This window comes from Prosopis cineraria, unplaced genomic scaffold, assembly GCF_029017545.1.
Source record: "Prosopis cineraria cultivar Desert tree isolate PC_DT_omini unplaced genomic scaffold, ASM2901754v1 PC2, whole genome shotgun sequence".
NCBI classification, from domain to species: Eukaryota; Viridiplantae; Streptophyta; class Magnoliopsida; order Fabales; family Fabaceae; genus Prosopis; species Prosopis cineraria.
This window is the reverse complement of record NW_026555333.1, coordinates 32,820,514-32,837,269: the sequence shown is the minus strand read 5'-3', so window position 1 is coordinate 32,837,269 and position 16,756 is coordinate 32,820,514. Positions and strand designations below refer to the sequence as shown.

The 16,756-nt window shown below is 34.9% G+C and overlaps 1 protein-coding gene across 1 annotated transcript; it reads right to left on the bottom strand.

The window, feature by feature from the left end:
• Positions 1-2,034: 2,034 nt before the first annotated feature.
• Positions 2,035-9,726, bottom strand: LOC129302313 (protein NETWORKED 4A-like). Its single transcript, XM_054941090.1, has 3 exons — positions 9,636-9,726; positions 9,153-9,264; positions 2,035-3,717 (listed from the first exon to the last, which is right to left on the bottom strand). The coding sequence occupies exons 1-3, from the start codon at positions 9,705-9,707 to the stop codon at positions 2,207-2,209; spliced, it is 1,695 nt and encodes a 564-aa protein (XP_054797065.1). The 5' UTR covers positions 9,708-9,726; the 3' UTR covers positions 2,035-2,206.
• Positions 9,727-16,756: the final 7,030 nt, after the last annotated feature.

Sequence of the window (16,756 nt, the reverse complement as noted above, 5' to 3'; positions counted from 1 at the left end):
GAGGAATGAAGTAAAGGATTTAAAAGGCTTACCTTTAATGTTTACAAGCTCTAAATTGCTTGTAATCCTTCAAACATACAATGCCCTAGCAAAGCCCTTTTGTTTCTCTTCATTCCTCTTTGTCTCCTTTTTGTTCTTTTTTTGTGTCTGACACAACTTGATAGACCACACATAGAGCTAGAAGGCATGCCAAGCCTAAAGGGAGTCTAAGAGTTTAAGTCTAATGTGCCCAAGGATCCATTATAAAGCATAGGAGACCTAAATAAAGCTCAAACCAAAGCTATAAAGGAGGCCCTAACTAGTCTCATTAAAGAAGTCCAAGAGCTTAAGGCCATGTTCTTTAATGGGTTATGTTCTTTAATGAGCTTCATACATCCCAAAAGCCCAATGAAGAAGGTCCACACTTTCTTAACATCTTAAAGATCCAAGTCCATAAAGATGCATGCCCAATTAGTGAAAATCCAAGCCTACTTAATTCACCATGTGCTGAATAAGTTTGAGGGCTATTTTGGTTAAGAAGGGGATGTCATTTATGATTAGATTTGAAGAGGGAGAAGGTTCCACTTATGATAAGATATGAAGAGGGAGAAGGTGTGATCTCCATCATCTTTAAGCTTTCAATACAAATTTGAATTGTTTCCTACGTTAGCCTAAGTTTGAATTTCAAGACTTAATTGTTTTTCTTTTTTATTTTCAACTTTAATGCTGATTCTTTTTCATTACTGTAGCTTTTATTAGGTAATTTGACTTAGGGAGCAAGACTTTAGTTATTAGAAAAGTTTTTGAATTTCCTCATCTGGCCATTATTGTTGAATCTTAAAAAAAAAAAAGGAATCTTCCTATTTTGTCAAGGAGGTGGCACCATTTTGGAGGAAGTCATCTAGGGTTAGGGATTCTAGAGTCTTCTATTCTCTTGCCTATAAATAAGCCCCCTTATGTACTCTTTCAACTAAGTGATAAATGAGAATTTTCTCTTGAGTTTGGTAAAACTCTTCATGCAAGTTGTGCTTGTTTGTAGGAATTCTAAGGTAAATATTGACGTGATCAAGAGTCTGATCAACTCTTATGGTGTCTCAAAGTCTAAGGTTGCTAGAGCCAGCTTGTTCTAGTTATCCTTTTCCTTGATCCTTATCATTCTTTGTCTTTTCATTTATCCTTTCCTTCATTTCTTAGTTCATTTTCACCTCTACATTTCTTTGTTTCATTTTCACTTCTCTTATTCGTGTTATGAGTTTTGTCCCGAATTAACACGATCCCGCTTCCACCCCTGTATCACAACTCTATTTCTCAGAATTGTGACCGTGCACCACAACACATGCACCATGTGCCATGGCATGTGGTACAGAGAAGCCTAATTCATGCTCTGATGACTTATGCCCTACGACATGTGGTGCACAGTCATTGCGCAGAGTCATTTCCCTTTGTTTTTCTCTCATTTCAAGGTTTGGGTGGCCTAACTTTACCTTGGACTCACTTTTAAGGCTAAAATTATAACTCATAACATCCATTAGCTCTCTGTAATCACACACTATATTAATTACTTAATAAACCTTATTTACTCGGCTAATTGAGGGTTAAATTTTTTGAATGTTACACTTATTTTTGATTGCTTTCAATATTGAAAATTTGAAAGATGAGTATTGAAAACATCTAAAATAACTATTGAAAAGAATAAAAAATGGAGTACTAAAAATTTCAAAGATAAGTATTGAAAATATGGAAGATGAGCATTGAAAAAATTTAATCAAAATTTTTTTTAATGCCAGCTAAAGGCTATAAAATTGTTTTGAAGTTTCATAATTTTAGGGTCGTTATCTATTATTAATGTTCTCAGAAGATCTGTCATTTTTCCGGCTTTATAATTTAGATGACATGATTCACCTGATATACGATCATCTTCATCATGACACATTTAAAATCATCAATATTCACTATAAGAGTATTCTTCTTTGCTCCTTTCGTTTTTCCGAAATTTTTTTATGACGAGATGATTCTTCTCTAGCCACAACTTTACTAAATGAGCCTAACAGAGATGTAGTTTCTATTTGAGAAACGAGACGGATATGACAATCCTGGAAAATACAGGACATACTGATGGAGAACACATTTTATTAGACAACCGTAGGAGTCCAATTTGAAGACCCTTACTGATCTACATAACAAAGAAATAAATGCACGCACGGATATGCATGCGCGTGAGTGTATGTTATGAGGCCAAAAGTGATACTCGTTTGCGCCCTGCATAATCCTGACGAAGCCTGTTATAATCATTTCTGTAGTGCTCTAGTGAGAGGCAAAGCTGCCTTATGGCTTCACGTTTCTCTTCTGCTCCTTCTAATATCTCATTTCTTTGCCTTTCAACCTCTTCCTCTAGTTTCTTTCCTCTTTGTTTAAGCTCTTCCACTTGCTTCTGGGCCACTTCCATTCCAGCTATCAACTTCACGTGTTCCATGTGTAACTGGTTTAAATGCCAACCTAGTTGTTCAATCTGATCGTCTCTTCTGTTTATCTCTCCCCTGAGCCTACAAACTTCTGCATTGAGATCATATCTTTCTGATTTTAATGCATTCAAAGTTGTGTTCAGGCTTCTTCTGCTCTCTCTTTCCTTGATTTCTCCCTTATGTGCCTCCATCTCTGCTTTCTCGGAATTGATCTTCTTCATCTCTGCATCGGTCACAGCTGCTTTTAAATCCATGATCTCATGATCTTGGCCTAAGAGACTGAGTTTTGTGTTTTCAGGTCTTTCTAGGAGTTCGTTGGTCTCATTTTTCTCAGTGTTGAATTTGGTCTTCCAAGCAGTAATGTACTTTGAAGCTGAGTCCAGATGATCCTGCAATTCTTGAATTTTCTCAGATGATGTTGTGGTTCCAACTTCTAATGAAGCAATATGCTTTTTTGAAGCTTCAAGATTTTCTTTGGTGATTCTTAACTCCTCCTCCAGTGATTTAATCTTACTATTGGGCTCCAAATCTTCCTGAGTCGATGAGAATTCTACATTAGCCTGCAAATCTGCTGAATCCAGGGACCTCAATCTGTCAAGTTCAATCTTTAGAACGGAGATTTCTTCTTCGGAAAGCCTTAATTTTTCATTCACTTTCTTCAGTTCTTGTTCATATTCATTAACTTTGACATGAATATATTCACAATTCTCATTTCTTGCCCCTCTTTCTGCAAGCTCTTCCTCTTGCAGCCAAAGTTTTTCTTTCAAGTCACGTACCTCAATTTCCAATTCCATTATTTTCCTGTTCTGCCTGTGATAATCATCAATACTTCCCAAGAAACCTGAGTCATTATGAATGGAAGAATCATCAGATTCCTCCTCAGAATCTGCTGTCCTAGAAGATTCAGATCCTTCTCCACGTCCAGCATCGTAACCATTTCCACCAGATCCAAGAAAAAAATCAAATCCAGCAGCTCGATTACTGGATTTACGATGGCCCGGCCTTCCAGGAGAAGGCATGGCAGAGGATTGCCCAGAAACGGAACCAATGTCCGATATACCTGAGCCTTGGGATTGAAGATCAGAGGGGATGTTCTTCCTCAATTCAATTGTGACATGATCATAACGTTCAGCCAGAGAACGATACATTCGATAGAAATCCTCGACAAGAGATATCAATTCGGGCCTCTTCTGATAATACATCTCAGCCTTCTTGGCAAATGAATCTGCATCCTCCTCAATCAGCTTCAGCATTCTCTTCACACTCTTGTCCATTTCTGAGGTGAAAGATCGTTTTATCATTTTCTTGTCGGGCATTTTGATGAAAATTGGTGTCGAGATTTGATGAAACAGTAGAAAACGTGTGTAACAAAATGTTTGATTCCTCCGAGAAGTTCTTTATCCAGTAAAATAAAGGAAGGAGATAACCAAGATGCTAAAATTACACCAACGTTAATATCTGAACCTGTTTTAACTTTTCCTTGTTTAGGTAGTGGAATAAAGGTACTAGGTACCTTGATGGTTAAATAGCCCATAAAACCCCAGCATAAGATTAACAAATTCCGTTCGAACAACATAAGCACAAAGGTTTTAACATATATTCATCAACCACTAGTAAGGTTGGTAAATTAACCCATATATCATGTTAACCATCCTAACCCAGAACTACATTTAAACCTTAGGACAACAATTTAAGCGTGTGGGGATTTCAAGGATAAACTCATGGTTAACTTGCTCACCTACCTCGTTCTTCCCCTTCACATAAATGGGTTCAGTGCTTATTATGGAAATGTGAAAGGCTTAAAATAGCTAGACCAAAGAAAAGTCAGGTCTCATGTACACATCTTCATATCTAAATTGAACAATCCAAATCTTATAAATTTTCTTAATTCAGTTTTAATATTTTTTTATCTTAAATAAAGCAGAATGTAAAAATAATATAATGTTTTAACTATTAATTTATGAAAACAAATAATTTAACCTAAAAAATATAAAAGTAAAATAATAAAATCTAGACCATCCAAATCTCATCTAGATGAATTATAGATATGAGTACATGTGCATATCTGAAAATTTGTGCAACAAAATGAGTCCCTAGGTCTCCTTTTAAGAAAACAACCACAAAAAAAAAACAACTAATAAATTATTAATTGAAAAATTTATAAGTGAAAAATGATTATCATGCAGCTCTTCGCCCTTACAATATTTAATTCCAGATTTGCTCTTGAATAATAAAAGTTAGAACCTAACAAAAATTATGGGGGAAAGGAATCGATGTGTACCATCGATCTTTAGTTTAAAAATTTATCAGATGCCAAATTATAGTAGATATGGGTCCCTTGATTATTAGTTAACAAAAATTATGGGAGAAAGGAATTGATGTGTACATTGGTTTTTAGCAATGTTATGAAAACCGGACCGGTCATTGAACCGGTCGAGGTACTGGTTCACGGTTCAATGGTCGGACCGCGGTTTGAACCGTGGTCCAACCGGTCATAAATAAATTGATATATTTTAAATATTATATATTTAAAATATAAAGAAATAATAATATATAATAACAAAAAATGAATGTTTAAATTTCAAACAAAATAATATAAAATAAAAAATATAACATTCTTCAATATTACATTATTTTCATCCAAAACATATACAAGTGTTTCATAATTCATAATTTATAACTTTAAAATATATACACATATACATAATTTATACATATTTTATACATTTTTTTATTTCATAATGCTTATCAGGTATAAATATGTATTAATTATAATTTTAAAATATGAATTAAAAATAAAAAATTAAAAAATAATATAATCGGTTCAACCGGTTCTTGCCGATTTTAGCCGGTTTTACCGGTTCGTGGCCGGTTATACCGGTTCTTGAAATTTTTGGTTTTTTGTGATGACCGGATCGGACTTGGGACTGGTTCCCGGTTGAACCGGTTGGACTGGCTGGTCTAGTCCGGTTCTGATAACACTGGTTTTTAGTTTAAAAAAGGAGAAAATTTGAGGTGGGGACCCTTGACCCAAGATAATGAAAAAGAGAATTCCAAAATTTATGAAATTTCATTAAAAGACTTGTACGAAATTTCTTTTGAATTTGTGATGGAAATGACAAAATTGCCCTCATTTAAATACAACAACAACAACAACAACAACAAGCCTTTATCCCACTAGGTGGGGTCGGCTACATGGATTGTAAGACGCCATTGTGCTCTATCATTTATTAAGCTTTTAGAAATATTATTAATTAAGAGATCACGTTCAACAACTTCCAAGAGTGTTCTCTTAGGCCTTCCTCTACCTCTCTTAATCGGACTCAAAGTTATATGTTCCACTCTTCTCACTGGTGCCTCCCTTGGTCTTTTTTGTACATGCCCAAACCATCTTAACCGATTTTCTATCATTTTTTCCTCAATAGGTGCCACCCTCACTTTTTCACGTATGTGCTCATTTTGAATTTTATCTTTACGTGTATGTCCGCACATCCATCGTAACATTCTCATCTCTGCTACTCCAACTTTATGCTCTTGCTGTCCCGTTAGAGCCCAGCATTCACTACTATATAACATTGCCGGTCTGATAGCAGTACGATAAAACTTTCCTTTAAGTTTATTAGGCACCTTACGGTCACAAATAACTCCTTTAGCTTTTCTTCAATTAAACCACCCAGCTTGAATTCTATGTGAAATATCTCCACTGATTTCGCCATCATTTTGAATAATGGCTCCCAAATATCTAAACTTTTCCACTTGAGGTATAATTTGATCTCCCAATTTCACTTCCAAATTATTTTCGAATAGTCCTTTACCAAATTTACAATATAAATATTCCGTCTTACTTCTACTCAGACGAAAACCTTTCGACTCCAATGTCCTCCTCCATAACTCAAGTTTGCAATTAACCTCTTCTCTTGTCTCTGCTATAAGAACTATATCATCCGCAAAGAGCATACATTTCAGGATTTCCTCTTGAATATGTTCCGTCAAAACATTTAAAATCAAGTTGAACAAATAAGGACTCAGAGATGATCCCTGATGTAGTCCAATCTTTATAGGAAAATTCTTTGTTTGACCACTAGGCGTTCTTATACTAGTTTTTACCCCCTTATACATATCTTGTATGGCTTTAATATAAGCAATCCGTACTCCCTTTTTTTCCAACGCTTTCCAAAGCACTTCTCTTGGTATACGGTCATAAGCTTTTTCCAAATCAATAAAAACCATGTGTAGATCTTTATCTTTACAACGATACTTTTCCATTAATCCCCTTAGTAGATAAATCGCCTCTGTAGTTGATCTACCTGGCATAAAACCAAATTGATTCTCAAAAATACTTGTCTCTAATCTCAACCTGTGCTCAATTACTTTCTCCCACAATTTCATTGTGTGGCTCATGAGTTTAATCCCTCTATAGTTAGTACAATTCTGAATATCTCCTTTATTTTTATAAATAGGAATTAATGTACTTCTCCTCCACTCATCAGGCATTTTCTTGGACCGTAAAATCACATTAAATAACTTAGTTAGCCATCTCACCCCTTCTTCACCTAAACATTTCCACGCTTCGATAGATATACAATCAGGTCCGTTCGCTCTACCATTTGCCATTTTCTTAAGAGCTTCCTTTACCTCCTTATCACGTATTTTTCGATAGAATGACAAATTTTGTTCTCCTTCACCAGTTACTAAATCCTCCAAGTTACTAGATGAATCCTCTCCATCATTAAAAAGTTTAGAAAAATAAGTCTCCCATCTATTTTTAATTTCATCATCTGTAACTAAAATTCTTCCCTCTTCATCCTTAATACACCTTACCTGTTCTAGATCTCTTGATTTTCTTTCCCTACTCTTGGCAATCTTAAAAATATTTTGCTCTCCTTCCTTCGTCTCAAGGTTCTTATAAAATTCTTCAAAAGCTTTGGAACGAGCTTCACCCACAGCTCTCTTAGTTTCCTTCTTAGCCATACGGTACCTCTCTCAATTTTCATCATTGTTACACAAATGTATGGCTTTAAAACAGTTCTTCTTATACTTGATTTTGTCCTGTACACTATTATTCCACCACCAAGACTCCTTATCTCTCGGACCAGAACCTTTCGATTCTTCCAAAACTACTTTTGCAACCTCTTGTATCTTTTTAGCCATATCCTCCCATATGATGTTAGCACTTCCCTGAGAATCCCAAATTCCTTTATCCAAAAGATTTCGCTTGAAAATATCTTGCTTCTCACCTTTTAATTGCCACCACCTAATCCTTGGTGTTACTACTTGTCGACGTTTTTGGATTTTACTCAAATACACACATCAAGGACTAGGACCCTATGTTGTGTCGTTACAGCATCTCCAGGGATCACCTTACAATTTTTACAAAGTTTTCTATCTGTGTTCCTAACCAAAAGAAAATCAATCTGCGACCTTGAGGCTCCACTTTTGTAAGTGATGAGATGCTCATCTCTCTTCTTGAAACAAGTGTTGGCAATCTTAAAATCATACGCCAATGAGAAATCAAGAAGAGTTTGCCCTTCATTGTTTAGCTCTCCAAAACCAAAACCACCATGCACCCTCGCATACTGACCAGCTTCCCTCCCGACATGCGCATTAAAGTCTCCTCCAATAAAAATCTTTTTACTCTGTGGCATGTGTCGAATCAACCCCTCCAGATCCTCCCAAAATAATTCCTTAAGACTGGCTTCTGTCCCGACTTGCGGCGCATAAGCGCTAACAATATTAACAGTCTCACGTCCAATTATCATTTTTAAAGAAATAATTCTGTCTCCAATTCTGCTAACTTCTACAACGTTCTTCTTCCACTCCTTATCTATAATGATGCCTACTCCATTGCGTGCACTTACTTTTCCTGTATACCAAAGCTTGAAACCTTGAATATCCTTAGCTCCTTCTCCACGCCATTTTGTTTCTTGCAAGCAAAGGATATTGATTTTCCTTTGAATCATAACCCCTACAACCTCTACAAATTTACAATTTAATGTCCCAACATTTCAAGTACCAAATTCTAAACCCTCATTTAAATAAACAACATAAATAATTTGTTCGTTCCCATAATGTATTTGTTTATTTACTTACTGAATGTTATTTGTTTCCCTACTTTACTTGTTTATAAGCCTATTTTTACTTGATTTCATTACAAGAGCCATAAACAAATGAAGTAGGAAAACGAATAACATTCCATAAATAAATGAACAACATATAGTATAGAAGTGAACAAGTCGTCTTATTATGAAACCAACACTTGGAATAAAATCAAGTAAAACTAGGAATATAAGCAAGTGAATAGGAAAACAAACAACATTTCATAAGTAAATGAACAATATACAATATGAGAACAAACAAGTCGTTTATGTTATTTATTTAAATGAGGACAATTTTGTCATTTTTATTACAAATTCAAAAGAAATTTCGTATGAGTCCTTTAGTGAAATATTAGAAATTTTGGGGTCCTCTTTTTTATAGTCTTGGGTCAAGGGTCCCCACCCGAAATTTTCCATTAAAAATTTATCAAATGCCAAACTATAGTAGATATGGGTCCCTTGATTATTAGTTGACATGCATGTCCCAATTCTTATTCTTAAACATGACCTGAAAGAGAAGCAGCTGCTTGATAATCTGCTTTTCTTTATTTTTATTCGATTCACGAAAAGGGAATATAAATAAATAGTATGAGCACTCCTTTCCATAGATGCTCACCTTCAAGATTTTCTGCAAGCCACTTTGAATTCTTGGGACTAATATGACTATCCCACCACCAAGAATGTGATTTTCTCGATTTCATCCTCTTCATTTTCTGCTTAGAGTGAGTCTGAAATATGAACCAAGTAAGAGAGGCCATGAGATAGTGAGAAAGCCAAAATTCAAGTGAGTAAGCAATGTTATTAAAGAGGGAATGGAAAATCATCATTAAAAGGAGGACCTATAATAGATATGAGTATTCATGAATTATTGTGCTGTTGAGAATTAAAGGACAGCTTAAAGTGAGATGCAACCAATTTGTCTTGGATATATTGGAGGTATAAAATATAAATGCTAGCATATACTAACTGAACACAAGAATGGGAGGAAGGTTTAATGTCTCTTACTGTGCAATCCATACAAACAGATAGACATATTAGCGAATAAGAAGGGTATACAGAGAAAAGCAAAGAAAAAGTATGGAACAAAATTTATGCTCACAGATCCACATGTGCCTGAGTTTGATAGACTGCACATGCCATTAATGTCGGAACAAATAGCAATCAAGTTCATTCTCTCACCCCGGAAGTAGCCATCCACTTTCACTATTGCTGCTGCTGGTTCGTCGAAATTCTAAAATCAACACCAAACTCCAGCATAAGGACCAGATCGTCACAAAATTAAAGTGAAAACTAAAACAAACAACTTGAAATCTGCAGATTCAATCGCGAAATTATAGATTTCATGTGTTTTTAATCATGAAAGTACAAAGTAACCAACGAGTCCAAATGCCCAAAGGCGAAGTAAAAGAAACCAAACAAAGAGTGTGAAAGAGCGAGAGAGGGAGCAGAGTGTCACGGCCTTGGAACTCCCTTCTCTTGAACCGTGCCGGCCTTAGCTTGATCCCTCTCTTGATCTTTGCTAAGTCAGCCGAATCCCACAAGTAGGCAAAGAGGCTAAGACAAGTAGATGCACAAGTAGAGAGTAGAGAGCTTGAGTGAATGAACTTTAAGAGCTTTTGCACTATGCTTAAGTTGCTTGTATTTACAAATGAGGGGTGAGGGGTATTTATAGGCCTTCCCCTTTCTCTAGAAAATTCCCACCTCCTTAATGGACGGTTGGGATTGATTCGATCCTACGGTGTACATTCTATCTCTAGAATATTTTATAAAAATATCTACAACAAATATCTAGATATTTACAAAGAAGTTTCTAGAGACTATCCTTCAAGATATGTGTGGAATATTCTAGAACATCCTAGAATATTCTAGATATCTCCACATTCCTCCATAAGTTTCTAGAACCTTCTAGAAACTTCTAGATCTTTCTAGATTTCTCTAGATAATTTTAGATTGTTCTAGATGCCTCTAGAACATTCTAGAATATATTGGACCCTTGTTGAAAGCTCTGGAATTCTCTCCGTTATTCTGGAGGTCTCCAAAAATTCCACAACCTTGTAAGTTCTCTTATATTTGAATATAGGTTGTGACATTCTCCCCCACCTAATCCAGTGACGCCCTCGTCACTGACTTGATTCATGTGTTGAGGATTCTTCCCACAAGGATCCTTCTTCTTCTTGGTCCTTTTACGATTCATCTCCCCCTGAGATAAGATCATCCCTGGCCGTCCTGGCATGCTATCCTCCTTTAGTACCCGCATGGTTGATAATCGTGAAATTCCACCGCTTGAAGTGGGTACCGTACGAGCAACTCCTCCCTCGAGGATGCAGAATACATTATGATATGGCATGATAAAAGCTTTTACCTTTCTCATGAACTCCAAACCAAGTACCACTTTGTTGTCGTCCATACGAGCAACTGAAAAATCCACCTTTCCATGCCAATCCCCAAGACATAGCTCGACCCCTCGAGCAATGCCAACTAAGGGTTGAGGAGGAGAATTAGAGACTTTTAATAAACCTCCTCCCTTTTCAACTTTGAGACCTACCCTCTTGGCCTCTTCTGGAGAAATGAAGTTGTGGTTGGCCCCATTATCCACCATGATGCTGACAGGCTTCCCATTTAGCTTAGCCTTCACATGCATTAACCCACTACCTTGTAAGGGTTGGGCTTTAGAAGAGTTGAGGAGTTGAATTGATCCTATCCTAGGATTTTCCTCTTCCTCTTGCGCCTCCTGCTTTTGCACTAAAGCAGATAACGTCCCCAACTTCGGGCAATCCTTCATCCTATAGGGGCCTTGACATACAAAGCAGCTAAGTTCTCTCTTTTCCTTCTGCTTTGTTTGGGATCCCTTCCCAATGTCTCCCTTGTTAGTCACCTTCCCTTCAAGGTTTGTCCCTTTACCGTTTCCTTCCCCACCATTCTTAAGGTTAGGGTTAGGAAATCTATTCTTAGGAGATTCACCTCTTTCTCTTTGAAACTCTGAGAGACTCTCAGCAAGCACTATGGCTTCGTCAATAGTCTTGACACACCACCGCTGCAACTCATGCTTGGCCCAATTTTGAAGACCATCAATAAAGTAGAAGAGACCCTCTTCACTGCTCAGATTCGGAATCTGAAGAGTTAAAGAGATAAATTCCTGCACATAGTCTGAGATAGTGGTCTTATGTTTCAGCTCTCTCAACTTCTTGCGAGCTACATAGACCACATTCTCTGGATAGAATTGTCTCATCAATTCCTTCTTAAAGTCTTCCCAAGTGTTGATTGTACAAAGCCCCTTCTCTATGTCTGCATGCTTCCTTCGCCACCATAACATTGCATTATCAGTAAGGAAGTAAGCAGCAGTACGTACCTTGGTTTGATTGTCTGTTATCCCCAAGGTGTCGGCGTAACGATCCATCTGCCATAAGAAGTTCTCAACTTCTTGGGCATCCCGTACACCTTTAAATTCTTTTGGTTTGGGAAGATCCATCCTCACTTCCTTGATTCCACTATTTCCATCCAATAGTGGATTCCTTCCTTTTGCCTCTAAGGAAGTCTTGAGAGTGTTGAGTTGTTATTGCATTACAGTGATAGCCTCCATCACCTTCACCTTCAAGGATTTAACGACATCATCCCGTTGATCCTCTGAGTTTTGCAAGGCATCCACACTACTCTTCACGCCTTCAAGCTCTTTGAGAGTGTGGCTTTCCAACGTACCTATATCACCCTCAACTTTCGCTACTCTACCCACCATTTCCTCCATTGCTTTATCTAGAGCATCAATTTTTATAGAGAGTATAGTAAGGTCTTTTGAACGTACCTTACTAGAGCCTCGTGTCCTCTTGCCACCTTAGTGTGGAAGTTGGGATTCCCTTCTCCTCTCCTCATCGTGAGCAAGAGTCTCCTCAGTTACACCTGACATTCTTGCCTACCGGTAGCACTATCGAAACCACAGCTCTCTCGAACCCTGGCTCTGATACCACGTTGTCACGGCCTTGGAACTCCCTTCCCTTGAACCGTGCTGGCCTTAGCTTGATCCCTCTCTTGATCTTTGCTAAGTCAGTCGAATCCCACAAGTAGGCAAAGAGGCTAAGACAAGTAGATGCACAAGTAGAGAGTAGAGAGCTTGAGTGAATGAACTTTAAGAGCTTTTACACTATGCTTAAGTTGCTTGTATTTACAAATGAGGGGTGAGGGGTATTTATAGGCCTTCCCCTTTCTTTAGAAAATTCCCACCTCCTTAATGGACTGTTGGGATTAATTCGATCCTACGGTGTACATTCTATCTCTAGAATATTCTATAAAAATATCTACAACAAATATCTAGATATTTACAAAGAAGTTTCTAGAGACTATCCTTCAAGATATGTGTGGAATATTCTAGAACATCCTAAAATATTCTAGATATCTCCACATTCCTCCATAAGTTTCTAGAACCTTCTAGAAACTTCTAAATCTTTCTAGATTTCTCTAGATAATTCTAGATTGTTCTAGATGCCTCTAGAACATTCTAGAATACATTGGACCCTTGTTGAAAGCTCTGGAATTCTCTTCGTTATTCTGGAGGTCTCCAAAAATTTCACAACCTTATAAGTTCTCTTATATTTGAATATAGGTTGTGACAAAAGTCATCAAATACAAACAAAACTGACCCCTTAGTTGAATTTGTTTCTCAATCGATGAGAGTTAAGAAGAAAACTAGATGAGTTTGCAATGAGAATAGTGGAGACAAAATACAAATTCAACAGAGAAGCGTGGTTGAATGTGTAAAACAAGACAATGAATCAAAAGAGAGAAGGAAAAAACATACATACTGGAATTTGAAGGAGCAGAGAAAGGAGATGAGGATTGAGGATATGAGTTCGCAGCTTTGAAGTAGAGCTTGAGAACTGCGGTCCCATTCTGCCATTTATATAGAATAATTTCAGTTTCCACGCTTTTCACGACCATGACAAAATAGTCGGAAAACTGAAAGTACAGTTAGTAAGTGCTGCTAATGATGCATCAACAATTGATATTTTCAAAGTTATTGTTCAGGAAGAATTTCATCATAAGACGTGACATCAGAAATTTAGGACTAAATTAGAATTAATATTAATTGTAAAAAGACTATTTTACCAAGAGTGTTATTAGTTCAAAAAGAGGGGAGTGAAAGAGAGGATTATAATAGTACCTTGTTCGGTTTTGTTTTGTTGAGAGGAGGAGAAGAGGAAGTTTTAATGATTATTTATTTTAAAAGAAAGATAATAATTAATTTACTATTATATCCATGTACATTGGTTTAAAAAAATTTAATTTTTTCTTGTAGAAATTAGTTTTATACCTCAATTTAAATTTCATAATTTTTTAAAAATTCACTCTCATCCTATCATATCATCAATATATGAATAAGAATATTAAATCAATAATTATAATGATAACAATTTTTTAAAAATAAATAACTCCCTTAAATATATATTAAAATGCCATAAGTTGTAATTTTTTTTAAAAAAAATTCAATGAGATCAGTCAAGGCCTAAGAACGAAGCATAATTTAATATAAAGAAGAGTTTTTCAACTATGTGTATGCTTATAATATTGAAAAATAAATAACGGCAAAATAGTTGTTAGTTCTAATAACTTTATAACACTTATTTATTTCATAACATTCCCAATAAATTATCTTACTTTATTACTTGTCAAGTTATTTAGCATGTTAATTAAATTACTCTCTTCGTCTAAACCTATAAAATAATATCGGGGCCCTTGAAAGAGAGTATGAAAAGCGTGGTCCCATTTCGCCATTTATATATAATAATAAAATAATAATAATAATATCAGTTTCCACGCTTTCCACGACCATAACAAAATAGTTGGAAAACCGAAAGTACATTTAGTAAGTGCTACTATTGATGCGTCAGTAATTGATATTCATTGTTTTTTGATATATAGTACACCCTTGATGGATCAATGTTATTGACTCAAGCCCACATTATATATTTGTTGGTTTTAAAAATTATTTTTAATTTAATTTTTTCTTTAAAATTAATTGGTTAATTTTAGAGAGAAGGACAATTAAGGATCTTGTAAGAATATTAATTCTAATTACAGATCGTGAAATTTTGAAATCTCAGTTAAGAATCATGATCCTTAATTGTGATAAAAAAATATAATTTGTGAGGTGGGATTAACTAACGCGACTTGAAAATTTACTAATCCGACTTGAAAAAATTACTAACGTATATTGTGAAAACATAAAACCCAACTTAGGAATGAAATGTTTAACAAAAAGCATCACATGAGAATTCACTAACTCTTTAAATAAATTTTTAACGTATATTGTGAAAAAATGAAACCCTACTTGAGAATCAATTGTTTAATAAAAAGTGACTTGTCCCAATTAGTGTTTTTTATTAAACAATCAATTTCCAAGTAAAGTTTCATATTTTCACAATATACGTTAGAAATTTTTTTAAGTCAAATTAGTGAATTATCAAGTAGCGCTTTTTATTAAAAAATTAATTTTCAAATGGGGTTTCATATTTTTACAATATATGTTACAAATTTTCTTAAATTGTGTTAGTGAATTTCCTAGTGGTAATAGTAAATTTCACCTCACAAACTATATTTTTTTATCACAATTAAGGACCATAGTACTTAACTGAGATTTTAAAATTTCATGGTCCGTAATTGAAATTAATATTCTTAGAAGGTCCTTAATTGTCACTCTCCCTTAATTTTATTAAAAAATATCATTTATATTTTTTGGATAATTGAACAATGTATAAGACTCAACTTTTTTTAAAAAAATATATATGGGCCTTAAAATCTAAAAATTAATATTAAAATATATTTTAAATATTATTTTGAGATATTTTATATATTAAAAATAATAAAAAATTTAAAATATTAAAAAAATATAGTAATACACTCAAATATATGATCTATTAGTATAAAATGACCTAAAATTTAAAAAAGTAATTAATATTTATTATATTATATTTATTTTTTAAAAATATACTCCTTCCGTTAAAAAATATAAGGCATTTTTAATCAAATCTCACCTCTCAATAAAGTAGTCACATACTTTCAAATTAACTCCTATCTTTTTATATTTGCTCCTATTAAATACCCTATAATAAATATAAAATTATTAATCAGTAAGGATACTTTTGAAAAAAAAAGGTAATGATTACACCTCGAAAGACTAAAAGTGCTTACATTTTGAATATCCAACTCTTAAAAAAATACATTTATTTTTGAATGGAAGGAGTAATTTTTTTATTCGGGTACTCAAGCTTGGCCCAAATTTTTTTTTTGAGTTTATTTGAGTAAGCCTGAAGTATTTTCTTTCAAAGTGCTAAGCTTGACCCGAGCTTTTTCCATTCTTATTTAGGTTAGCCCCTCAGGCTTAGCCTGAATTATCAGCTCTAATTGCAATACATCGCAAATTCATTTTTAAGCAACAAGAGGGAATAGTTAAAGTGTTAATTGTATGCACGTTACCTTTATCTTCATGCATGGAAGTTATTTGGAAAAAATGTGGTAAAACTATATCTCTCATGGGTGAGATATTACTGAGGCAAGCTAAGAAAGCATGATGCTCTTTTCTCTCTTCTGATCTTCCTCTTAGTGGTGAATTTGTTGTGAAGCAAGAACTGAGTTCAAGTAATTTCATTCATCCACATAGAGGTATAATCCAGTGCAACTTATAAGTATGCTTTTGGACTCTATAATCCTACATTGGCATCGAAGCATATGTTTGATTATGGGCTTCATCTGTGGCTAATGATCTATGTGATTTACTTACACTAAATCATGCTAATCTCCTCTACTACATATATTTTTGTTGTTTTTGTTTTCGATTTTGTATTGTGATATGAACATGTTACAATAGACGCATGATGTTTTGAATCATAAATGAGTAGAATAAACTTCTAATAATCTGTACACTTTGGCTTTAAAACTCTTGCATGAGATACACTACTAACTGAAAAAGAAAACAAAAAATGCGGTCCCTCAAAATAGCATTTTTTAGGCTAATGGTTGGTACCATTGCCTAGACCTCAAAAAAAAATGAAGAAAACAACACCACGAATGCTTGAAACAGATGTCAGACGGAGGAGATATGGCCCTTCGAAGTTTCTAGTTTGATGGACACAACCCGATAGAGGAATTGGGTCTAAGCCACTAATACGTTATGTCGCTTAGCCATCAAAATAAGACTAAATGACTACTAATGTAATATAGGGCCAATCTAGG